General features: G+C 43.7%; 1 protein-coding gene across 10 annotated transcripts in view; it reads right to left on the bottom strand.

The window, feature by feature from the left end:
* Positions 1–27,726, bottom strand: part of mef2d (myocyte enhancer factor 2d) — a 102,093-nt gene that overhangs the window by 43,900 nt on the left and 30,467 nt on the right. For all 10 annotated transcript variants that reach the window (XM_069140693.1, XM_069140672.1, XM_069140720.1 and 7 more), the window contains exons 2-3: positions 19,048–19,485; positions 9,401–9,604 (exon numbers count right to left, since the gene is read on the bottom strand). In XM_069140693.1, coding sequence (XP_068996794.1) covers positions 9,401–9,604; positions 19,048–19,101 — 258 coding nt within the window. In that variant the 5' untranslated portion in view covers positions 19,102–19,485. The remainder of the gene's footprint in view (positions 1–9,400; positions 9,605–19,047; positions 19,486–27,726) is intronic.

Below are 27,726 nucleotides of genomic sequence, written 5' to 3' on the forward strand. Positions count from 1 at the left end.
TGCGACATTAAACGCCCCGTCAGACTGAAAAGTCTTGTGGCTTATTCATGACAACAATTCGCATCCAAATTTGGTTCGCTGCATGTATCCAATTCAGTTATTGGAAAACTGATGGTATTCAGGCAACATTTGAAACTCTTGCTTCGCTAAAATGTACTCGGCTATTTTCCCACTTCTTTTTCTTAAGTCTTTCTGTTTTCATCAGTTTCTCTTTGTCGTCCTCTTTCTCCTTTCTTTCTACGAGAAACGGTGCGCGATCGTGCCTACAACTGCTAAATTGTGTTTGTATGCGTGCCTCAGCGTGTGAACTTTTTCTCCAGTGATGTTTTGCCTCTTGTTTAAAGCCATTTCTATTTCTGTATTATGTGTCATAATGGAATCATTTGTGCCTAATTGTGTTTATTTTGAAGCACTTTGCAACTTTTGCTTTGAAAAGTTCTGCAGAAATAAGTCTTTTACTTAATTTACATGTGTGTATGTGTTCTATCTATGACCAGACTAAAAAAAGTCACAGTGTGAATATTTGTTCTGGGCACGCTCCACTGCCAATTTCTTCCTGTTGTCGCATCCAAATGGGCCTCTGGTTAATCTTAAATAAATGGGAGCAGCCTTTCAGCAAACAAAAATTGACCCCTATATGAAGGACGCTGTGCGCCAAAACTCTACCGCCGCCTCCATCGTTGGAACTAAATCAACGTCATTGCCACCAGCTGCCAGGCTCCTCAGATGTTGCATTATAGATCAGCATTTGTTGTTTCTCTTGTCGCAAACCTACCAAGCTGTGAGACTTCAGGAAACGGTCTCATTGCTAGTCACACACACACACACACGCTATTGTAAAATGTCCAGAAAAGACAATTAAATAACCGTATCTGGCAACTCTCTCGTCAATTTTACTTTGAAATTAACTGTGTTCCTTTTGTCTAGTTCTGTAGAGAATTCATGACGCATTCACGTGAAAGTAAATAACACTGAAAAATATCTCCATCTCATCAAGTCCTCTTTGTCTATTGTTGGCTTGTAAAGGTCTCATTAAGTAAGATTACATCTTATGAATAATAAAATCTGCACGTTAAATAACATTTGGACACTGGTTTTGCATATTTAATGGGAAATTCAGTTTTAGTTTTTAGACTGGAATTATTTATCCATGAAATGAACAGACCTGTGGTCTCGCTGCTTCTCAGGAGACCTCTGAATGGATTGCTTGCCACAGGAGTAAACACCGACTGAGTCTGACATCTCTCTTTGGCGAGAGATGGCCTGTCAGCCAAGACAGATGACGTCTCGGGCCCGATTGCCGAACGTTTACTTTCCTATAAAAGTGATCGTCGTCTCGTGGTTTGGAAAGCCAAGCCGACGTGGAAGAGCCTTAAAGTGCAATACCACTGAGGGCCACTAGGGGCTGGCTCCACAACATCTCTGAGTCTAATAGAACCATTCGTTATCTAAATTCCCTCCTTCTAATCAGTGTTCTGGCAGTCCTTCTGAATTCTTTAATTATTTAGATATCTTGCCCCAAAGATAGGTTTGCCACTTGGTTTAGCTGAACTGATTAAGGCTCGACAAAAAGGTGGGTAGGAGATCCTTTTGGTTTAGTTCATCGTTATCTCTGTAATATGACTCAATCCAGAAGTGAGTCACTAATTCATAAATCAAGGACTTCCCTTTTAAGTGCGGGGCTGTAAAATAATTTGGGAGAAAGGTGACGATTCCAGTTGTGAACTGAAGGCTCTGAATTTGTGGAAAAATAACGTCCACCCTAAAGACATCTTTGTGTGTTCCTTCACCTTGACACGCTGCAGAAGAACGGTGTTCTGTCAACGTACAATAATTTCCAATGAACCGTTCATCTCACTTTTGGTTCATTCTGAGGCATTAACAAATTATACCTTAATTTTGTATCTTGCCTATGAATCAAAATTGTTGCTAAAATTGAATTTTATTTCATTTTCTGATTTAAATCAATTGAGTAATATATCTGTAAAATCTTTTTTTACAGTCATCACATCACAGTCATGTTTAGTGTCACATATCCACAACTCTAAATCAGTATATATAATTTATTTTTCTGCTAGAGGAAGTCAAACTGTAAAATTTGCTGATACTTAAATACATATGAAATATGAAAATAAGCTTTGAAATAACTAACGTGTAATATGTGTGTGATGTCATGCAAAGCACCTAAACTTGTCTTAGTGAGAGTGGTCAGCTGACCTCTGCTGACCAATCGTGTAAAGCGTGCGGGCCTCCCTGTGACCTTATAGTCCAGATTAGGACCTTAGGCTATGACAGGTCTTAGCAGGAAGTCTTCAGAGTTCTGATAGCATAGGAGGATTATCTGAGGAGGAGAATCTCCAGGGCAACAAAGGCATCTCCTCCAACCTGTGCGGGTGGAGGAGAGGGGGAGGTGTGTGTGTGTGTGTGTGTGTGTGTGTGTGTGTGGGGAGGGTTACACAAGTCTGGAGACGGATGTATTTCCTACAGGTCGTACAGTGTTTGCTTGAAGTGTTGAGGCTTATTATGGCTGCCAACAGAAGCAGTTCCTTACTGGACGAGTACAGTCGAGTGCTGCTTTGCGATACGTGAAGCTCCCCTGGCTGCGACCCAGGACAACCGGGGCGGTGCCCAAAGTCCTTAAGCCCCTGCAGCGCAGCTCGCCGGTGAGATCGGCCTTCCTTGAGCCGCTTAAAGAAAAAAGGGCATCCCCCTTCTCCGCCCATCTTGCTTTCTCTCCCTGGCCATTCATCGCCACTCTTTTAGCGTTTCGCTTGCTTGCGTTCCCTTTCTAGCTCTCTTCCTTTCTTCGCCCTGATTGGGATCTGCAGTCAAGCGAATTAACACATTCTGACAGGAGAGGCAGGCTGCCCACACACACACACGCTCGCAGACACACACACACACACACACACACACACACTTCCAAGCCGCACGTGCATCTCAGAGAGAGGCTGTGTGTGCATATGTATTGCCTCACGCTGGAGTGAAGCAATGTCCGACCGTGTGATGAATACCGAGTCCACACACACACACACACACACACACACACACTTCAATGTAAACTTAAGTGTTTCTAAGTATTCAAGGCATCGCCCCATGCATGTCCGGTACATTCAGTGTGACATACACCAAGCATAAACATAAGTATAAGTGTATGTATGTGCATGTATGAGTGCGCGCGCGCGCGTGTGTGTGTGTGTGTGTGTGTGTGTGTGTGTGTGTGTGTGTGTGTGTGTGTCTGTCTGTCTGTCTGTGGGCCTGCGTGACTATATCCTCACTTCATAATTTATACTCAAAAGCACTTGCTTGGAGAGACTCACAGAGGCAGAGCAGCAAATGTGCACATTTTGTGACTATCCAATTATCCCCTTCTCCCTCTTCCTCCTCCTCCTCTCCCTGTCACTCGGTATGTCTCAGCTCGGTCCTCGGTCAGTAACGTTACACCAAGTGCCAGTGCAGATAATCTTTAATAATTATTGTATAATTCATCCGTTCTGTCACACTGGCTGTTCCACTCTACTGGGTTAGCACTGAAATCCCCAAGACCGTATGTTTTGCCTTTGTGTTACATTTGACCAGTCACAGCCTGCTTCAAATGTACAACATGCGTTCATGTGACCCGAAAAAAAAAAAAAAAAAATGAGAAGAATTCAGAGAAATGAAGTGACGGGAAAAACTAGACTGCTGGTATTATCATTAATCACAAGTGAAAGTAACAAACTCATCCTCAAAATAAAAAACTGTCCTCAGAAACCCTAGGCATGAAAGTTGCACATTTTGTAAGCGTGAAACTTACACGCACGTAAATGTCACGTGACGCGGGATCGTGACCGAGTTCACGTAACAGAGGTTTTTTAACTGCAGGAAAACGTGTAACTTTCAAGGCTAGACCGCCCAAAGCGTGGCTATCTCACGTTTTGCTGTACCAGACAGGCGTGTCTATTTCACGCTTTGTCGTGATACCGGGCTGTTCACACACAAAGTCCTGAATTTGAAATAGCAGCTGGTCTGTTCAAGCAGACTGGAACTTGTTTATGTAAAAGCTTGGTAAAAATGTGTAATGAAGAAATTCAGATTGTTTTTACTTTTCAGTTTTTTCTGAGTAAAGCAGCCGGTAATAAAACTCAACACTTCCTGTCAGTGTTTCGCGGTAAAAGCTTTCCGAGGAAGTGAAGACATAAAGCTTTAAAACGCTTTTAATGCGGAAGTAAATCTCACCAGAAAATATTCAACGAAATCTCAATAACGGCTTATCTTGGATTAAGATCTAGTTTTGTTTTCAGTTGAGGTGAATAAAAGTAGTACATGTTCTCCTCCGGTATTCTGTTAAAAGATAAGTCTGGTGATATTCTGTCTTTTTCTTACCGTCAACACATCCCATGAGCTGAGCTGAACCAACACACAATGCGTCCTACTAACAATGTGGGCATCCGAAGCCTGATACATCTTATTCCTCTGTGCCATATAGCTCCAATGTATATATTTGTGAGCTGTTTCTAAAAAATGAACATCTTCAGTAGTCACAGACAGGCTAAGAAAAGGTCAGGAAATATTTTGAGACAAAATAACATGCTTCTGGGTGTTTTTATGAGATCTGTTGAAAAGTAAGAAAAACTCTTTTTTTGTAGGATTTGTTTTACCTTTTTGCTCAGTTTCAGAGCTAAAAATTACACATTTGACTCCACTACATTTATACGATGGCTATATTTGCCTTGTCCATTTCAAATTTAGATTTTGCATACATAGTTTTAAATATTACACAATACGAGAGTCTTAAATATTGTTTCAATAGCAGTTTTTGTAGCTATTTGCAGTATTTTGCTTTTGATGTCTTTTTTTTTTTTTTTTTTTTTTTTTTTTTTTTTTTGCAGTTGTAATGATTCATGATGCCATACTGCAAATGCAAAATAACAAGGATTAATGGAAAATGGCGGGGGCAGACAACACTAACACCCGCTTAAGAAGGAGGTGTGTGCTGCAGCACATCTGGCGAACGGGACAGCTAAGGACAAACGCTGGAGAATGTTACTCAAGCCTCCTGGCCTACAGAGAGGACGGGTGAGAGAGTTGGGAGGGAAGGAGGGATATGGGGGGGGTATAAAGGCCGGTGTAGGAGGGAAGCTCTCATGTGGGAAACACACACACACACACACACACAGACAGACACACAGACACACAAACCGACACACAACCAAGAGGCTCACCAAGTCTGAATATTGTATGAGGCGTTCTCATGGGCCACTGCAGAGCATGCAAACAGAAGAGGAGAGAGAGGTGGACTTATGCACGCACACACACGCACACACGCACATATACACACACACACACACACATATACTACACACATATACACACACACTAATGAACATGCATAAAGAGAGAGGAAGAGACAGAGCGACACACTTGAAAACACAAACACATGTACGCACACAAACAGAGCCAGTGGAGCTTGAGCTGATGTGGCCCGGAGCAGCCCAACGCCCTGCCACGACACACACACACACACACACACACACACACACACACACACACACACACACACACACACACACACACAAATATACACATATACAGACACACTTGCATACACTTAAGAGCCATCTGCAGCTGGAGATACAGCCCACAGAAAGGCTTTACTGCTGACACTCTGAGACAGACAGAAAGAGAAGGACGGGGAAAGAAGGGAGAAATTGTCGTGACCGAGTGAATCAGGAGATTAGGAGGAAGAGAAGCCTGGAAGGACTGTAAAAAAGGAAGAGAGAATGTGACAGACAGAGAGGTGGAGGAGAAAAATAGGGCCCCCAAACTCTGCTACCTCTGTCTTACCTTCAGCCCACTCACAGGACGAAACTGCTTCACCAACACTTTCCCTGAGATTTCAGCAATTACTGCACTTATTGGAGCCCATATTGGAGGAAATTCCCCTTAGATGCATTCTGCTTTAGCTGCAAAGACCTCATGCCCCTTTTCAAGCAATAATAACGAAGCCCCATGCGCTCAACTCACGTATTTCAAGAACAAATTTAGATAAAGTCCGATTTGGACATCAATTATTTTGCAATTCAATTTAGTCCTGGTGTGATTCAAGCGCTGAAAGTGTTAGTCTGGCCATGATTAACCTGTTTGTCACTGGAAAAACGAATGAAAAGGAGCTTCTGAGTCCTAATGTGGGATTTACATTCTGCTTTATTTGAAGCACTATGAAAAACAAAGTATAAAGACCCTCAAAAAACGAGGAAAAAAGTTTCCAAACAGGCCGAAGGTGTTTTTATCGTTAAAACGTTCTTACTCAAACTATTGAAAAGGGGTTTTTGACGTCTTATAATCAGAGTATACTCAGGGTTGCATTCCGGCTGATACAGTACAAACCTACATTTGAGACTTTTTCGGGGCCCTGGAACTAAAATTAGATGATGGTTCCTGCCAGTAAGTTCCTGGGTTCCTTCAAAGGTTCCTGCGGTGGAAAATGGCCATCAGCTGTACTTGAAAGACCTCCAGCCAACAACTTTCGCTGGCGATTGATTTAGTCGGCGATTGATTTAGCCGTTTGTTGATCGCTTCAGAGAACTTGTGAGGAGAAGGATGCCTTAAAGCAGCAGTGAGAGGTCACATGGGCGTCCCAGGGGTTCGCGAGATGAATCAAACAATGTTTGCAGCCTCTGGGTTTCTTCCAATAACGTATCTGATATAACAGCCTGAAAAGGGGGAAATAAAACTCATCATTTGCTGTCAAAGTTCAACACTCCTGGGACGCAGCTCGGTATCGCCTACTTCATAAATACAGTGAATCGAAAAACTAGTGGAGAGCAAAAGGTTGGAAGTAATATTTATTTCTGTAGGATTACTCTCAATTCTTTTCGCAGGTTGTCATTCAGCAGATGATAAAAGCAGTCATGGGGAATCACTCCCATGCAATTCATATTTTCCTGTTCTCAGTTTAGCTCATTGCCAACACAGGGTTTTGTTCCAAAATGATAAGGCCAATTTGACAACATTTCAGGCTGAAAAATTGAAGTTGAAACAAAACGGGTTATGTCAGCGCCCAACCTTAATGGCTTGAATCCATTCTGAAGCCGGCCATCTCGTTTTTCTGAAACCCTCTCTGCTTTGCTGTGAGTGTTTTTGGTTAACATGACTGGAGCCTGATCATTGACCATGACAGTAAAACACGCGGCGGTGACTTTAGGTTGACAGCGTTCATGGTCGACCGACCGCTGAGTCCTGCATCCATGGTGAGAGAAATATTCAAAGCCCGGCAAGATCCGGCTTTAAGTCAGCGCTCCATATGAAGCGTAAGTGCTGTACTGCAGTGTACACGGCTCGCTGAATCATACCTAACCATCTCGTGTTCAATTCATGAGAGGGCCATTATGTATAAAAGGGTCAGCAAGGCATGTGAATGTGCTCTGTGTTCGCCTGACAAGCTCCAGCGAAGCTTTTTCCCCACTGGGAGGAAAGACGTTAGGAAACACATGGATTCCCATTACAAAAACATAAATACCGAGCTCGGTGATTGCCCTCACACCTTCTCTCCTAACCTCATCTCCGACCTCTCCTCTAGTCCGCTTGTAAATTAACAAACGTCATTTTTCTTTGACAGGCTCTTCCTCCTTCTTGTGGCCATTTTGTGTCCGAGGTGGTTTTGCAATTGATCCCAGGCGCCGTCATTTGGCTCGATGCTGTTGTTGTTGTTTTGGAGAGGTCTCTGGGTAACAATGTGGCCGATGCCAGAGGGGTGGGTAAGGGGGTGAGGAGGCGAGGGGTGGATGGAGGCCCAGCTGTCCCTACCTCTGCCCTCGCTGTAAGATAGGTGGCACTGAGCCAGAAACAACCACTGAGCCTTAAACAACACTGGGATGAACTGGACTCAGCGTTTCTGGACCGGACCGGGACAATCTGGACAGAACCGGGACAATCTGGACAGAACTGGACTAGACTGGAAAGCACTGAACTGGACTAAAATACACTGAAATACTGGGGTCGAGGATTTAAGTGACGTATGTTATAGGACATTAAAAAAAAAAATATCGAAGACCTTACTTGAGTACAAATAAATAAAACATCCAAATAAATTAAAAAAAACGTTTTTGTTTTTTTTAACGATGAATTGATTAATTAAAATACAATGTGTAACAATCTGTAGCTTCTTAATTGCTAATTTATAGCCACTCTATTGCATAATCATTAGATCATTTGAATTTGCTTCCATCACCAGAAGCTAACATAACCCCCAGAAAACCACTGCTTCTTTTATATTTTGCCTTTTCAAGAGGTAAAATAAACAAGATATAACATGTTTGTTTTTTTTAAAACTTTGGACCGAGTCAGGCTAGCCGTTTCCCCTTGCCTCCAGTGTTTATGCTACGCTAAGGTAATCGCATCCTGGCTCGAGCCCAAAGAGTGATTTCCATCTTGTATTCTACCTCTCGGCAAGAAAGGAAATGTGTTGCCCGATATGCAGCCCCCCCCCCCCCCCAGTTCATCCTCTTCCCAACCAGGTCACTGGCCTCTGATTGGACAACTTCCAGGAAGCCGGCGGAGCGGCAGCACCCCAGTGCTGGTGATGCCGGCCTCGTCCAATCAATAACCAATGCAATTTCTCGTTCTTGATTGGAAATGGCAACCTCCTCAAATCCATCTGTACGCATTCGAGCCCGAATCTGAGCCGGAATAAGAGAGTGAGCGTCACAAACGCCGGCAGCAACAAAAATTACAGCAGGATGTCTCCGTTTGGTAAAAAGCTCATCGTGAACTGAGTGTTGAGAGTTTGAAGTCTGTGCCTGAGTTACTTTTTCATACTTTTACCTCAATATTCGAAACTTTGCCCACGTTTGATACAAACATTCCACATCGTAGCGTTAAACGTATGACAGAAAATACCAAAAAGCATAACAGACTCTCTTCTCAATAAAAGTAAGCTCAAGCTATACAGACCAACACTGCATGTAAGGATCAACTTCAGACTCTTCTGGACCAGAGATGGTAGGAACGGTTAACCAGACCAGACAGCAATGAACTGAACTGGCCTTAATAAACTGGACGAGACTTAATTAAGTCTGAATCTGAGTCTGGAGAGGGCTAGATTAGATTCGTTAAGAATAAATATTAATGATCCCACTGGGGAACAAACTAAGTACCAAGTAGGAGGGAGCATCAACACAGAACAACTTTCTAACGTTCATATACGCAAAAAAAAGACGGCATCAGTGACAGGAAATGTTTAAAAAGCGTTGATACCAACATAAATAGAGAGTCTGACAAGTGGATTTTTTTTTCACGTGAGCGCTTAATCAGGATCAAATCAGTGTCACTGTGTTCTACACCCAGCGAGGGGTATAAAAATACAGTTGTTTCCCGCTGTTACACCCCACTGCCCTTCCCTCCCGTCTCCGCGCTTTACCTCGATGATGTCGGCGTTAGTCCGGCTCTCGTGGGGCTCATTGTACTCGGTGTACTTGAGCAGGACCTTGTCCATGTCGGTGCTGGCGTACTGGAACAGCTTGTTGGAGTGGTTGAAGATAATGAGAGCGATCTCACAGTCGCACAGGACACTCAGCTCGTACGCCTTCTTCATCAGACCGAACTTCCGCTTGGTGAATGTCACCTGGTGGGGGGAGAGGGTGGTGGTGGGGGTGGGGCAGGAGAACGGGGGCAGGAGAGGGAAGGGGAAAAGAAAGAAAATTGGATAAGTGAACCAAGAGAGATTTAATACAATGCAAGTAAATCTTTTATTTCGAATCAATAATAAATGCTGCAAAACACTGAAAAGTCCATATTTTTCTAAAAGAGATTGAAGTGTCATTTTCTTAAGGAGCACTACTCTTAAAAAAAAAAAAAAAAAAAAAAAAAAAAAAAAAAAAGTTTAGGTGAATGAAAGTAAAGGAATAATCTCAGCCGTTTAGCTTTTTTTTTTTTCTCTTGTATTCAGAGAAATATGTCTCAAAATGGCCCGATTTCCCTGAATGTTTCATGATGTGGGCCCCAGTGCTGGGCCGGGCCTCTGGAGACCGAAGGAATTACAGATTTGTTAAAAAAAACAAAAAAAGCTATGTTCATTTTCAGGGGGACACAAATTTCTCTCAAGCTAACAGTTTATAAGTTTATAAGTTTGTAAAATGACAGACTGATAAGCGTTTCTCTTTCCCTCCACTTCAACCAGACATTAAGGCTTTTTTCATTTGTTCACTTACTCATTAAAAGTCAAATTCATGCAACTGATGATCATAAACTGAAAGAAGAAACGGGCCAACAGCTGGGGTCTGTCCAAAGCAACTCTAACGCTTCCTGATTATCATGTCACGACTTGTTTGTAGAGCTGCAACAATAAATTGATAAATAGAATAATTACAGAGTATTTTGGTCACTGATCGTTTTGAGTAATTTTTCCATGAAAAAGTGCAAAAAGTCTCAGATTCAAGCTTCTTAAATGTATATATTTTCTGATTTGTTTGGTTTTTATTTTGTGTCCAATAAGATCATAAACTGAATATCTATTAATTGTGGACTGTTAGCCGGGACAAAATGAGACATTTTAGGTTACAATGTAGGCTTTGGGAAACACTGGTTTCATCATTGGCTCCAAACAGCAAATTGGTCACTCGCGAAAATAATCAACAGCTCATCCTATGTAATCATTGTTTGCCGCCCTACTTATGTGTTTAAGGAGGATAAAATGACAGGTCATAGTTTTACAGTAAACTCTCTGACCTCTCTGTGACTCTCAATCTCAATCTTGGCAGGGAAGTAAAAAAAAAAAAAAAAACATATTTCCCCAAAATGTTAAACTGTTCCCCGAAGGCTGGACTTCATATCATCCAGGACCAGAGACGTTCACTTCTCCTTATCCTCCGTTGAACACAAACCCTCATTTGAGCTTTTTGAGACAAGGCAAGATTTATTACATTAAAAGTACGGTGCTTTTAAAGATAGAGACGTTTTTAGGAAAAAGACTTCTAGTGTCTAAACGCGCTCGCTCTCAAGTACTCAGTTTTTGTATTTTGCGCACACACTGGCTTTCACTTCCCTCCACGCACACGCTCCTCTCGCTGCCGTCACATTCGCTCTCCCCGTCGTTTTCACACTCTGTTATGCTCTTTTCCATGCCCTCTTTCTATGTCACACACTCTCTTCCACACTCTCCTTCTGTCACACGTTATTCGCCCCCCCCCCACAAACACACACACACACACACACACACACACACACACACACACATACAAGCAAGCACACACTCTCGTACAAGCCCCCTCAGTTGTGAACAAGCGGAACAGAACTGGGAGTGTTGCTGAAGCACAGGGTCCCTTGTTGTCTGCCGATTGGCTTTAGAAGCGCTTCCCTGCCACAACCAACTGGTATCCGCAATCCAGGGAGATTTGGCTTCGTTTGGATTGAACACTCAGGATTGCACGAACACAAAACACACCCGGGGAGAAGACAGATTAGCAGAGGAAAAGATTTCAGGTACGAGGGTGCGACAATATCTGGTGTTTGAGATCAGACGAGTGGAAGTTAAAGTATGTGCGAACACAGGCGGTGCAAAAGGAGCCGAGAGGTTTGAAGCATGCCGCACGTCAGGGCACACCCACGAGTGACATCAACACATTTTCCATAAGACGTAAACCAGTGAACCTGCCAATCTCTGATTGGAGTTGTGACCTGAAGTTGCAACAGTTTTCTGCACTACTTTATTTGATCCAAAACTTTTTTCTTTTTTTTCTTTTTTTTTTTTTTTACCTTAAATGGTCTTTAAACATTTAATACTTGTTGTTCTAAGAAAGTTCTTTGTTTTGGAAAGTGTGCAAGTCAGATTTTTATTTTTTTTTAAGTTTGACATTTCTGGTTCGGAGCAAAAATATTTAAACATTTTATTTATTTCATAATTAAATGAATTTGTGAGTTTTAAAGGATCCATTCTATTAACATTGTGACGTTTCCTATGGTGCCACCATGATGCTGACATTTCTGATATTAACTACTGTTGAATGGATTACAGTCAACAGGATAAATTCGACTGACTTTGAAGGTCCTCTGACTTTTTATCCAGCACCTTTATCAAAATATCATTGTCCAATACTTTGTGAGAAAACCTTCAAAAACTAATCACATGCCCACCATACTTAACTGTAATTTGTGTTGTGTAGCATGCTGATAATGCGACGGACGTTGGTGCTACTTTGGATCAGCCTCTAAACTGCTTTGTTGTTGTTTGGTTGTAATCTTAACCCTAAACTTGCCCCAGCCACACTGTAACAACCAATCACAGGCAGCACGTCCCTGCTGATCATCCAATCTTGCACCAGCTTATCCCTAAACATCTCACGCCCTCATTAACCTGACCAACCCAAGCAACGAAGGCAAAAAGTACTAACCAATCAGAGGGAAAGTAGCGGTGGATGTTAGAGGAATACAGATGGGGAAATAAATAATGCGCTAACACTAATAATGAGTAATGTGTAGGCCTACTAATTAGATTTGTCCTTAAGTTTAAAAGTGAAATACTTTTTTATGTATTTCAGACATTACACATACAAACACGTAAGCAATATTTTCACGTTGATTAAGTTGAGAGAAGTAAAACAGAGTTTAGAGGCCGGTGAGGTGTTTCTATTTATGGTTAATTATGCTATACTGTCGTAAAACTGTCAGCAAATGACTGTATTACTGATATACTGATATTTCTCCTGGTGTTTACCTGCCTTGATACGGGCCGTAATTCTCTGGCTTGCACGGTTGCTGGCAGCGCAGTTCTGAACTGAAACTGTAATTGACATGAATTGAATAAGGAAAGAAAAGATAGAGAGGCGGAGATAAGATAGAGACATTGAGGATGAAAGCAAGAAGAGCAGCCATGGGAGACCTCCAATCTCTCCATCTTTTCGCTCCCGAGATCACTCCACCTCTCCTCTGTCTTCCTCCTTTCTGCTCCGACAGCCGACATCTTTAAGCCTCGCTCATCCCTCCTTCTCCCTCTCTCAATTTCTCACCCTCCTTTTCTCTTCCTCTCTTCTCTCTCGCTTCTTTTTTCCACATCCCCCCCACCCCCCTCTCCTCCTCCTCCACCCTTTCGCGCTCGCTCACTCATTGCTTCCTGCTGCCACAAATCAAATTATATCGGGGTCGTATCCATGGGCAACCGACTCCCCCTCCCGCGTCCCCTCCACCCCCCATTTCCCACCTCATCACCCACGGCTACCATCATCTTACCTCCCTCACCCCCCCTGCCGCCCCATCTTTATCTCTCTGCCTATCTACATATCTTCCCCCCCTCCTCTTCCTCTCTCTCACACACACACACACACACACACACACACACACACACACACACAGAATGAGCAGATAAATTATGTGGCGATGTTGGAAAGGGAGGAAATTACGGCCGTGCAGGATGACAAGACCGGTTGGTGATGAAGAGACAAGCCAGGGCAAACAACAACAACTGCTCTCCTAACAAATTATAAGGTCAGCCAGCAGCACCGAAAACAAACAAAATTAGTCTCAACATCCCAACAAAACCAGTTTTTCTTTCTTCTTCTTTTGTTTTTTTTTTTAACTTAAAAAAAGTGGGTGGCGGGGAAATGACTTTGGGTCTGAGCATCAATCCCGATGTTTACCACAAAGCATAAACAAGATGGAGGTAATTGACATTAAGAGCGGAATTGCCAGGTAACCAATGGCAACTGAAGAATAAGACATCCTCAGTGAAGAGGGAGGAAGAGAGAGAGAGAGAGAGAGAGAGAGAGAAAGAGAAAGAAAGAAAGAAAAGGGGGCGAGTGATTTTATTTGCGTGCATGTGTGTGTGTGTGTGTGTGTGTGTGTGTGTGTGTGTCTTGACGTGGTTGTCCTCTCGCTGTTTCCTGTAGCCAAAGCTTCTCTTTACTTTGCTACCGTACAGGCTCGCTCACACAATCGGGTCTGAACAGTTAAAACGAGACACCGAATATTGCCACACTGGTATCAGTTTTCAAGTATCAATAACAAAGATACCTTTTTTTAGAAGTGGCTGCTACATCAGCCTTACTTTTCTGTGTAATGTAACACAAGTAAAACTGCTTCGACTGGTTTGCCATGTGGGGAGTGTTGAGTTACAAAGGGAATTTTTTTTCCCAGCTGTAAATTGCCTTTTCACCATTTTCTTTTAATGACATCCTCAACACGGGGGGTTGCATGGTGGGAGAGGTTATTTCAGGCACCCTGACTCTCAGAAATAAAAATCCGCTGTCACCTGGTATTCCTGTTGGTTGGAAGGCCTCGAAAAGTCTCCAGATGAAGTTATCAGTACAGAAAAATGAAGAAACAGCGTCAGAAATCTTCTGGTTCTGTGATAAAACGTCAAAGGTATAACCCTCTGGACAAAAAAACTGAAGGAGATACGGCAACTTCAAAAAGTGCATTTCAGTACGAGACATCCAAGAGCTTAAAAAATTCTGGTGTGTGCATCGCTCACGGCAGACATAAACGAAATACCACACTTTGTGGAAAACCAATTTGACAATCTGGAGCTTAAATCAGTTCATGCTCAGATTCTGGGTCATTTTCGAATGAATTTCGCAACCTCACAGTTGTAAAAGGGGGAGCGCCTCTGATTTTAATACTATAGCATTAAAATGTATTAATGGGATTTTGGGGGATAAAGTTTGTGATAGTTTGGACAGAAATCCAAGAAGATTTAGACACCCTTTATTTTTTGTTATTGCTTTTTATTTTTGTTTGAGTTTTTGTTTTGTATTGTTGTTGACTGCATTAGAAACGCACCAAGGTTGATATTAATGGTTCAAATTCCACCTTGGCCTGTTGATGGTGATTCAACTTTTAGTGAAGTTGAAACGTTTGGAGAAATTGAAAAAAATTTACATACACTACACATTACAGGAAGATATTTAATATCACTGCAGACCCCCTTGAAAACACGTATATCTACTATCCAAAGAATGTCTGCGGAAATTTTGGTTGCATTTCAATGAATATTTGTGGACGGTGGAGTTATAGGTTGCAGTGAGCCAAAGATTTCTCACAATGAAGACTCACTCCTGGGAAGATTGGTGGTGCAGCAGTTAGAAATGCTGCCTCTCAGCTGGAAGGTTGGGGGTTTGAGCCCTTCCTTTGACATGACTTTTAAAACAAATCATTCTATGGCATGTCGTCCAAATTTTTTTTCATCACATTTTAGACAACATGCTATAGTATGACTTTTGGGTCACTTTTTGACCGGCACGCCACGGGCACACCGATCGACAAAAACTAATTCTTATGATAACTTTTAATTCCAAACATGTTAAGAGTGCACAGACTAAATTTCAAGTCGGTCCGACAAAATCTGTTGGAGGAGTTCGTTGAAGTACAACGTGTGAATCGCCAAAAATGGCGACTAAATTCGAAATGGCGGACCTCCTGTTGAGTTGACGTGCATTGGAAGTTTTTTTGTACATCTCGGTGTGATACACATGTCCACCGAATTTCGCACATGTAGGTAAATGTAGCCGGTGGGCCATCTGTTTAGGGGGCGCTAGCGAGCCATTAGGCCACGGCCACATGCGACTCCACTAAAATACAAAATTTTTCATTGGGACAGACGCGTGTACCAACTTTCAGGAGTTTTTGAGTATGATAAAGTCGCCAAAAATGCAGTTGTTTACGAATAATAATAATAATCGCTTGAATAACAATAGGGCTTTCGCACCATCGGTGCTGGGGCCCTAATTAAAATCAATCTTTATATTCTTGAAGTCAGAAGCAAAACTCTGCACCATAGTTAGGGAATTGACCCCCAAAACTGAACCAGAATTTGAATCTAAATATTTGAGAATAAGTAATAACCAGTGCATATTTTATTTAGTTGTTTTAATGAACGCCGGCAGCTTGACGAGGTGCTGACGGTTTAATTCTCCACTGAACGCTGAACATTTGGCGATTTTTTTTTTCCTTTACGGTCAGCGAGAGTTGAAAAATATTAACGACGCGCTTATAGCTGTCGCCAGTCGTCCAATCACAGTGAAGGAGGGGGCGGGACAAACGCAGTTCACCACCCGACACTGGTCGCTGATTGGTCCACCCTTCAGACTGGCTGTGCAAACGTTAATACGAGCTGAGTTCCCAGACTGTATTCAGTCAGTCGGCACAGCCAGGCAAGTGTTATTGGATATTTTGTACCGAAATGCTTCCCAGGAGTTTTAGTCTACTTCTCCGTTTCCCTTTTTATGCCCACATGCTTGTTAGTTTGAATTTCTTTCCCCAAAACAACCCGATATTTCACGTACTTCTTGGATTATGCTGGACTTTCTACAACTTGGCATCAATGTGATTACTGATTCAGGATTCTTTGATTTCTGAAAGGAAATCTTTCTTCTCCTCGCATCGTCCTTCTAAAAAACAAAAAGTTGACTCTGATATCTTCGATACGACCAACACCATCCAGAAATAAAAATAAAAATCCATCGGAGCCTTCCAACACTACCCGTCCTGTTCTCTACTGCTTTCACCGGGTGTTTTTGTCTCCGAATAAGAAACGTGGTATTTGAGATGCTGTCATGTTTCCAGCCGTGGCCCACTCTCTGAATGCTGTTTATTTTGCGGAGCTTATGGCAGCATCTCTGAATCAACATGTAGGAGGGTGACGGGCTCCATGTACTCCAAAATTCATTTGATTTCCTTTCAGAGGCTGCACTGTTCATTAGCTGAAGCAACACAGAGTAAAAGCGTGTAAAAACCACTTTAATTATCCACCAGGCTCAATCCCCCGTAAACTTCACGCGCCGAACGTTGCTGATGCCGAATCCTGTTTTGCTTTGAGTGAGAACATCAGTTAAAAAAAAAAAGAAGAAAAAAAAAAAAAAAAAAAAAACAGTAAACACCGAGTGCGGTTTTGAGTTCAATACAGGTGTCAAAAATGTCACCACGCCTAGCGGTGATTTGGAAACCATTTTCTGCCGGTTAACCGTCTGATCGTGGTCGATGAGTGATCTTTGACTGACATTGTGACCGTGTATTTCCACCGAGGGCGTCGCCTTATTGACAAACTGTACGACACCTGATACAAACCCAGGCTCCATTAACCAGAGCTCGCCCGACCAGGAATAGCTACAACCCCCCCCCCCCCTTCCACGCCACCCTCCGTCCCCCCTCCTCCTCCTTTATGTTCAATTGTGAACTGATGAATAACAAGCCATCATACTTCGCTGACCCCCCGCGGGCGCCGTTTCCTCTCCTTTAGAGAAACAGAACCTGCTCAGATTGATGAGGAGAAAACCGAGGATGATTTTCCAAACCCTACGGCCACCAAGCGCTCACACCACTCAGGTCTTATTCAGCCCGGCACCTTGTTTCTCTTCCTACCGCCGTCTCTCTCCCGTCTTGTTTTTCCTTCTCTCGCTCGGCTTTTGAAGGTGGGCACGTCAAATCCATTACTCAATCTGCTCAATGGAGCGAAGCCCATTTACCAGTTGACTCATTTTAGATGGATCATTTACCCTTTCATCCTCTCTGACAATGCCACTGATGCAACCATAGGCACTGGGGCTGTTTTTTTTTGTTTGGGTGTGTGTGTGTGGGGGGGTGGTATCATACTTTCTTGCTCTTTTTCCAATGGTGGGGGTGGAGGGGAGGCTCTGAGAAAACCCCATGATGGCTCCGCAGAGTCATATGAGCTTCATAAAACACAATGCCGTTGTATTGTTGTGTTGTGAAAGTGCTCAGAGAACAGCTACTGTGTTGTTTATGCTACATGTGAAAACAGGGAGGATCCCTGTGGGAATTTGATATCGCATGAATTAAAAGTTCACACCGTGTTCACAGTACAGAGAAGTTTTTGCATCTGTTGTCGGGTTTGACATTCCACCGCCGGCCGGGTGAATGCATGCCTTCTACTGGGAGAGCAAGCTCACTGGAGACATCCACTGGTGAACTTCAAGTTTAGCCCGATGCTAACTTAAATGGAAATAAAGTCATTCTGTTATGCAGCTCTTCACGACTTTCCACATTATCAGACCAAAAAAAAAAACAACTCGAATTTTGATGGTGAAAGGTGTCATTTCGTGGGGTTTTATTTAATTTATTCATTGTTTTAGAGCTACACTAGTGGTTGGCTATTGAGGAGTAATTACTATCACTGGTAGGATTGAAGTTTTCTGTCACCACAATAGAATTAAATCGTGGAGGAGTGAAAAGTGATTGTTCCTGTCTTACAGCTAAGCAGGAAGGATGAGAGGAAAACGGAGAGATCAAGCCAGTAAAACGATACAACAGCTGGCTACTTACGAGTAGTTTAATGCTCCACAGTGGATCATGCTGTTTGAATTTAGAAATTAAAACAAATATTTGTGTATTTGTAAATCTCGTTTCTGCTGATATGATACACGGAGAGCACAAGAAACTGCGATGGGCAGCTTGGGTTGCTTGTGTTTTCCACAACTTTCGATCAGTAGCGGGGATTGTTGAGAGTAAATATGATGAAATAATGAGTGAAATCTTCCCATCGTCGCTTCAGCCAGCTCACATGCAGCCTTTTTTTTTTATATTAGCAGAATAAATCCCACACGGTGATATGATAAATCAAAACGGAGGTATCTATTGACTTTAAACTCCCGTGCCAAGAATAAATCCAGCTCTGCACACAGAAATGCTGACTTAGCCCTTGTTAGCGATGTTATTTAAGAACAGTATGTTCATGTGAAAGGTGAAACTTATATTTATACAGGATTGAACTGATGTGCATTACAGTGCATTTGAATGATTGCAACAACCAAAAATTACAATGTATGTATAATTACTTTAAACAACAGAATTTTCAAAAGTGTATACGTGACATGATACTGCTGGATGTCAATAAATGATTATATCAAATGATTAACCAGTCCTATATATGTATGTATGTTCATCCTTTCCGACCATATCAGTTGGTGTTTCCTTGCTACTTTCATTATTTAATTCGTCTCCAATAAGACGGCGTCTCCAATAAGTTGCTTAATTTTGTGAAAGTATGATTCAGCTGAAAGTGCGATCAATCAGAAGTTCATACGAATTCAACTAGTGTTGGCTCGTGTTGTTGGTTCTGACCTGTCTGTTGCGTTCGTCGGTGATCCTCTGAATCTGGATCTTTTTCCTCCCCATGGTTCTGGTGTTGCAGTGGGAGGAGCTGGGGGGAGTGGCAAGGTCTGAGGTCACAGATGGCTGTCGTTGTATCTCTTCCTCTTTAAGTTTTCAGTCACTTTCAGGTTCGCCCTCTCTGTGCAACACTGACTCTGTTTGAAGCACCCGGGCAGCGAAAAAAGGTTTAAAAAAAAAAAAAATAAAGAAAGAAAAAAAAAAAAAAAAAAAAAAAAAAAAAGATTTTAAATGAAAAAAAAAAAAAAAGAGGGAGAAGGAGGAGAGGAAGAACGGGGTTCTGTGTGCAACACCGTCTTCAGATCATGGTCCTGTTTCTGGGGGCAGGTCATCCACACTCAGGCTGAACTGGGATCTTCTGCCCTCCCCTTCACCTCAGCTGGGCAGCTCCTGGAAAACAACACAGAGGCATTCATCAGACGGGGAGAGAGAGACTCTGAAAAGGGCAGAGAGGCTTTGTTTGTATACTGTGACCCAATTTAGCTTCTCCAAACACTGTGTTTGCCTTGACCGAACATATACGAGGGAATAAATGATGCAGCAATGCATTTGAGGCGCCATCAAATCAGAAGCACATTTGGATGAACCCGAAGAGGGAGGAGTAAGAGGGAGGGGGGGTGTTTGTGGCGCTACATGCAGAGCAAGAGGCCCTCAGGGGCCCGCGAGGAGGGAGGCTGTGCTGTGTCAGCTTCATTAGAGGCATCACCGCCACATCACTGATCTGCTGGTCGCCCACGGCAACCGGCTGCCCGGCCTCGGCCGCCCTAACACGCCGAATGTGATTCCCCCGATCGGAGGCACAACAGAGAGCAGCCACGGTGTCTGCGCATTCTACATATTTTACTTTTTCAAAAACAATTGTGTTGCACTGCGATATTTCCTCTACAGGAATCTGCGTTTAACAGCATCTGTGTCAATTGTGAGCAGGCAGGACGACAATCAGCCGTACACGTACGGAAATTATTCTCATCTTTATGTGATCATTAGGACCGAGAGGCAGTTTTCAGCACTCTTAGATTTTCCAGACTCTGAGGACGAGATACCTCACGTCCACAAAGCGGGATGAGTCGGCAGATTTTCCACCGGTGACACTCGGCATTTAAAGAGGGCTGGCCAACGCAGTTTTCTGTCCAGTAATATCATTATGCCTTATTACCTAAACAGAGCGCTGACCTAATTCCGCGCAACACAGAGAGAAATGAAGAGTGTAAAAATGTGTGTCTAATGCAGTCATCCATCTAACTAACCGTGAAATAAGGGTGGTCTGCGATACGCCACGGTGCCTGATCAGAAACAGAGGACGGGGTTCATTATGAATTCAGAATTTCAAAAAAGAGCAAGACAGAAAGTAGAAAAGCCCCCAGTCTTTCTGCAAATTCATGCAAACTCATGAATGAATGAGACGGCAGGAGCCCAGGAACGGCAACAGAGGCGAGGACCGTTTTAGGCCCCGTTACTACTATTTGTGGTTCAGCTTTTAAAAATAGCGCTCTATATATATACATACAGACTGTGTTTACACACAGCACAGCGTGCGTGCGCACACACACACACACGCGCACACACACACACACACACACACACACACAGACACAGACAGTGGTAGCCAAGTGGCAGCATTACAGAGCTGAAGCATCTGGAAAGCCTTGAGTATACAGACACGACACCAGCTCCTCTGCATTGTTTGCATTCCCTCTACCTGGGAGAGCGGCGGCGGCGGGAGAACGCCCTCTATTTACCTCCATTCTTACGAAACAAAGGACGTGAAATAGTCTGTCATGAGACTGACGTTCCTTTTGTGCCGCTGTGGGCGCTGCATGCTCGTTTAGTGAGGATGCAATTGGCTTAGCTTTGGCAATGAGTTGCTTATGAATTATGCACTGATGGGAGAGAGAGTGTGGGGGGGTTGAAGGAAGAGGGTGTTATGAGTGTCATAATTGCTTTGTAAAAAGGCTTGATGGAGAACTGGAGGCTGCCTGAGCCTGGTTTTCTACATGGAGCAATCTACTGTGTGCGCTGCGGGAACTGAATGTACGGTATTGGCAACATCTTTCACGTATTTTGGTTCCAGCCCCTTCAGCACAACAATTTTCCCAAAAAAAATCTATCTCTAACTCCTCTAATTCTGCTCTTCTTCTTCTTCTTCTTCTTCTTCTTCTTCTCTTATTTGACTGGCAGAAATTGAATAGAAAAGACCAGTGAGGGATAATGAATTCTACCTGGATCACCTCATTAGTGTACTTCTGGGAAGAGTAGGTGTTTCTGATGTGTCGTACATTCATTCATATTTGAACAAAATAATAACGAGGTGTGCACTCATATTCTCTCGTAGCCTTTGTTAGCCACGGAACAAGCATGGGGTGGGGGGGGGGGGGGGGGGACTCGCTCCAGTTGCGGTGAAGTTCAAAGGCAGCGAACTGAGGGATTTTGTCTTTAGGCTGTGGGCTGATCACACATGAAAAGGCTGCTTTATCTGCCCAGGGTGGTCAAGTCCCGACCTTTTACCCTTCATGCTGCTGCGGCTCGCTTCCCATGTCTGATGTCAGGCAGAATCTCTGCTCTCACATGGGAAGCGGGAGGGCCTGGAGTGTGTCTGCTGCCTCGCTGAGCAGGCGAGAGCGATAGAGAGAGGATCTGGACAATGAACAGATAAACGCTGATAATTAGGAATCTATGGTGGACCCAGATTAGGACCCTGGGGAACGCCTAAATGCATTTAAATGGTTTTATTTCTCAAAAGGCTATAATTGTAAAAAAATAATAATAATAATAATAATAATAATTGTACATTTTATAGCAGCTGGAGTTAAGAAATTGAAGTTAAAGGAATACAGAACTTTTGAGGAAATTGAACAAACATGAAAAGTACAGCTGCTACATGCACTAAACTTCTCCAGTTCCTAAGTACAGCTGCTAGAATATTACAGGCTGTCAGTGTTTGATGAAAAATTCATCATCCCTGCGGACACACTGGGCAACTCGATGTTGATAAAGCTCTGTGATGCCTCTTACCCTTCTAATGTGAGATGTTTTCACGCACATTTGTATCTAAAAACATCTAAAATATGTAGACATCTATCTTGTAGTGCTCTCTATATAACCTGACAATGCAATGAAGAATTAAATCTACTCAAACGGACTGTCGCACAAATAAAAGAATCGGCAAAATGTGAAGCAGATAGTGCATGTTGGGATTAAGTAATGCAAAATAATAGCATTAAACCAATTTACAGAGCGTGGACATTAACATCGTCGCACAGAAACGGTGTAAAAAAAGAAAAATACTATTACTGTACAAAATGTGTCCACTAAGCTTTAGAGGGGACACGTCAGGTCATAGCTTTGGGGCAGCCGGCAACAAAGATTAGTCCATATTAGAACAGTTTGAAAAATGTTGCATCGCATCATTATCCCTAACATCTGTTGTTGTGTACGTTAAGCATTTCAAAGCTTCAATCTTCTAGTCCAGAGATGTGGGTGGAAAGCGGCGAGCTGCGAGGGTAATATTGTGATTTTACCATTTATTTATGAGGAGGAAGTAGACAAGGATGTTCTACTTCTCCAATAACTTGCTTTACAGTTAGTTGCAGCTGGAAGCTCCCCGCCACGACCCAAATCCTCTACAGTCGGACAACGGGCGGGAAAGCGTCCTCTGGGCAATCAAGGGTTAAGTGACTTGCTAAAGGGCACGTCATCCAGATTTTCCCAGCCAGTCGAGGTTGGTGAACTGCTGACCTTCCTCCTGACAACCTGCCTTACCGTCCCCCCGGCTAACGCTGGCCTCGATATTACTGATACATCGCCACCAATGTTTCTGCTCCGGGCTGAATGTGTCAGCACCTGCAGGGGAGGAGCACGGGGCTGTGACTGAGTCATGACACACACACACACACACGCACGCGCACACGCACACACACAAACAAACAAAAACACACTTGCATGCCACAGAATACCGAAGGAGAACCGGGTGTTTGGGTTAGACGTGATCTGCGTCAATATGGCATGCTTTTGGCTTTCACAGGGGAAGCTGTGATGTAAGCAGATGACGATGAGGCCATGTGAGTGCACGCTAGAGCCGGGTTGATTATAGGTCAGTAATATGTGATAATAAAGCAGAACTCTGAAATAGGCTCAAATTCAAATGAAAAATATGTTTTATTGATTATTGATATATTGCTATGGATCTATGGCAGAGCGTTTATTCCCCATCTTGAGCACTCAATTTTTTTTACTCATTTCTTTTGGTGAGTGCCAAATTGGCACCATTAAAAATATCCTCCATAAGCAGTTTTCATTTGCAATGTACAGACAACTTTCCCAGGATTATTTTGATACTGAAGAAAACTTCAAATATGATGATTCTTATGAAACTTCTGCAGTTATGAGCGCCATTTTGTTATGATTTCCAAGCTGACTAAGGGTTCCTTATTTATTTATGTTGGACCAAAAAAAAAAAAAAAAAACATATTAGTCGTTATATTAAAATAATTTTTCGTCATTTTAGAGGAGCGTTTATCAGTGTGCCCATATGATATGTGTCTAATGGAAGACTGAAGCGTCAATATAGTGGTCAGGCCTGCGCATGTGTGTCTGTTCTTCCTGCGTGTCCATCCTTTACTGCCCTGGCGTGTTAAGTGGCGCTGGAGCAGCCTGGAGCAGAGAGATAACAGTCAGCGGTAGGGGGCTGATAGTCGAGGGGAGGGAGGGGAGGAGGGGGGAAGAGGGTGGAGGAAGGGGGATGAGGCGGAGGGGGAGGGGGGATGGTTCCGGGCAGCTGGAGCCATGCCAGAGGACTACTGAGAAATCATTCACTTTTCCCACTCGGCACCGACATCCGCCGACCAGGGACGGGCACGTCAAGCAAAAAAATACTCTTCGAAATGCGCTCGTAACCATTTGATTTTTAATCAAATATTGAATATCGAAATATTGACGTCTTGTGCACGTTTCCCCGCGTTCGCGCCGGGGACGTCAAATAGCGGCACAGCTTTACCTGCAGAGCTCCGGACCCCTGGAAGCAGCGTGTTCTTCTTCTCCTTATGTTGTTATAACGGCGGCTGGCGGGCGGCTTTTACGCGCATTAGCGCCACCTTCTGACGGGAGTGACGCATGACAACCAGGCGCTGGTAACAACAGGGGACATAAGGAAGAACGATAGTCGCGTACACTGATCGATTTTGGGGATTATAATGACTATTTGAATATTTGAAAATGGTGCCCCCTCCCTACTGCAGTGCTGTCTATATACGAGCCCAAACTTTGATTACGCCAACTTCTTTCTCGACAGGTTAATGGATTCAAAATCTGGCAATGTCATGAGAACTGTCTGAAACACAAGTGTATGCATGTGCCAGTTGTGGTGAGGCAAGTGATTTTTTTTTTTAATATCCAGTCTGGGTGTAAAGATTAGCGGATGAGAAAATTGATTTAATTCAGAGACAGACGTATCGCAATAAACGGATCGGGACCAAATTCAGTACAAAACGGCCAAATATCATTAAGTTATCAAAACAAGTAGCTCAACACTTCAGTACTAAATACTAACACTGCTGCTGCCAACAACTTCCACAGCACACTGTCTCTGGGTCTGTTCAAAGGAAATTACTGAAGCAACAAACTCTCTTATTATGCACCCATTAAAACTCGTAAAAAAAAAAAATAAATAAAAAAAAAAAACTGAACCTGAACCGAAGCACACAATCATCAGCCAGCGGCATTTAAGTGAAGAACGCATCCTCCAAAAAAAGTTGCCCTGTGAATCACCGGCCATAGTTTACTAATGTTGACGTGGTAGTTGGCTCTTTCGGGGGGCACGTGGCTTCTGGCTAACCCAACACAGTGAGGGAATATTGATTGTTTTCAAGCTACTGCCAGTAAATGCTCATGTATTTTAATGTTAAGTACAAGTAAAAGTTAAGAAAGGCATGAAATCTGATCAAATTAAATTGAATTAAATCGTACAGCTTCCGCTTTGCATCGCATTTCGTCTGTGTAACGTCAGGATGGCGTGGTCGACCACGTATCTAAGGACATATTGAAATACCATATCTCCTCTTTTTTTTTTGTGACAGTTGTATGCTCCATCGCCGTCATGTTATGTTTTGGATATTCTTGAAGCCAAAAATTGCTTCTACAAGCAACTTCTGTTTCATTAAAGCAAACCAAATTTGAATCTAAAGTGTCTCCGTTAATCCAGGAAATATGCATAGAAAAATATTAGCAATAGCGCAACATAATGGGGAGGAACCCAAACCAACTTTTTTTTTGCTATCGCATGTTGCACACGGCGCTCGAAAGCAAACTGGTCTGGAGAGTCCAATTAGTTGCACAGATTGTATCAAAGTTGCATTCAAACATATGAGAAATGTTAGCAGGCCCTGCCGGCAACACAGAGGTCACCCGGAGATCTGCGGAGAAGTCGAGGGCTTCGGGTTTCAAGAAGAGGGCGGTCAGCCTGGATGCAGCTGCCGGAGTCGTGACCCCTGGAGCAGGCTGTGAAAATGACTGATCTGTCCCTCAGTTTGAGGTCGGCGCCGATCGATACCTCACCAATATTCATTCATCACTCAGTGTTCGCTCACACTGGCCCGACGTGACCGACGAAAACGCAAGAAGACAAACGACGCCATCAGACGCTCCGTGCGTTTGGGAATCACACGAAATCAAGTCAGTAAGTGTCTGAGGTTGTCGTGGCGATGTGGTTTTTTTTTGTTTTTTTTATTTGACCAACGACAGAAAAGCTGGGGAAGACCTGAGGAGCGATCTAATGGGAACAAACTTTCCAGCCTCTTTAAAAAAGCACAAGATGCTGCAGCTGGAATGTACACCGCACATCCTCGTTTGCATGATCTTATATGCTCGAAAGACTGAGGATTTAATCACTTAATAGATAAACAGAAAATGTATTTAACCACATTTTTTTTATTTTTTTTATTTTATACACTTTATTAATCCCCGAGGGGAAATTTCTTTCTTCAATAACCGACAAACTGTTTCTCTTAGTTTTGATTAAAATATTAAAACATTCACGGGCTCAAGTTTGGGTTTCGACTGCTGGTAAGACAAAACAAGGTTTTTGGTTATAGTGCTGCATTTCCTCCGAAAGCCCACTTATAAACGGACCTCTCCATCTTTTTCCTCTGTTCTTCGCGCGTCCTTAAACTTTATGAAAGTGCTTCTCTAAATTGCAGGAATGCTCCAGCCGCAAATATCTGCGCATAAAATCTACTGTCAACATTAGAGGCATTAAGGTTCATTCACAGCTCGCCAGCTTCAAGATGCATTACAATCACGAATTGGTGATTTGTAAGGGAGGGGGATGATGAGAAGTCTGATAGATTTGTTCCTCATTGGGAGACAGACAGAGCCTGCTGATGGAGCTGAGGTTGAGGGGAGTGGGGGGAGTGTGTGTGTGTGTGTGGGGGGGGGGGGGGGGGGGGGGGATAGAGGGGGTAACCTGGCCACTGAAAAAAAACAACCTTAATTTGAGCCGGGCGAGGCTCGGTTTGCGGCCCAACCTTGACGGTGCTCCGCCAGCACCAGCTGTGTGATATTTACAGCCTGTTGCCTCATGTTCCCGGGCAACCGTTGGATACAGCTCCCGCCACAATCTTCGGGGGCTTCAGGTCACCCCGGCGAGCCATCTTTGCGATATTAACAACAACAACAACGACGACGACGACGACGAAAAAAACCCCGATGGGTGATTTTGTACCAGGAGCATCAAGCAGGTGGAGTGAAGGGGAGGGCATTGTGACAAATAGCGGAGGAGGGGAAGTGAGGTGGAGGGGAGGTGGAGGAGGGAGCTGCTGGCCTAATATCTGAAGCCTGGCTTATGATTGTGATTGTGCCTGTGCGTCTCCGCTGCCAACCCTGGCAGTGGAATATGATCGCCCCCCCCCCTCCTCCTCCCCGCCCCCCCTCCCTCGCTCCACCCCCTCCTACTTCTCCTCTTAACCAATCATGGGTGAGACTTTGGAGAGGTGGGGGAGAGAGGGGAGGGCCGATGGAGTGCAAGGGCAGCACTTCTGAGGTGGTGATGGTGGTGGCGGTGTTGGTGGTGGTGGTTTGAGGGTGGGGGGATGGGAGGAGATGGGATGGGATGGGAGGGGCGGGTAAAGAGATCTGCGCCTCTTGGCTCGTGAATTATGGCCGCGTTGCCGGGTGCTGCTATCAATAACGCAGTCTGCCCGAGCACGGACGGACACACACACACACACACACACACTCCCTAACACGTATATAAAAACAAACAACTGCGCGCACACCCAGAATAACACACACCCACGCATTTAACACGGGGCGCCCCGAACTATCACTGATCTACTGTTCGTGCTCGTAGCCTCTGGCATGAATACAGCGAAAAGAAATTACCCTGATAATACCCATAATACACTCATGCATGTACGCATGTGAGCGCACACACGGACACACACAAAGAGGCCTTTTGTCCAGCAGCATGTGGAGCGGAGAGGACTCGTTGGTAGGCCGCACAATACTTTCACTGTGGCGTGTTATAGACTGCGAGACTTGTTCCTGTCACTGCATCATCGCCACGGACGACAGTATGCGGTTTTACCTGTCAGGTTACATCACAGCCAATAGGTGAGCACATCTTGACGTGCTCGGAGG

The sequence above is a fragment of the Embiotoca jacksoni genome, unplaced genomic scaffold, assembly GCF_022577435.1.
Source record: "Embiotoca jacksoni isolate LCO1_2020_lvr unplaced genomic scaffold, fEmbJac1.0.p SCAF_11, whole genome shotgun sequence".
NCBI classification, from domain to species: Eukaryota; Metazoa; Chordata; class Actinopteri; family Embiotocidae; genus Embiotoca; species Embiotoca jacksoni.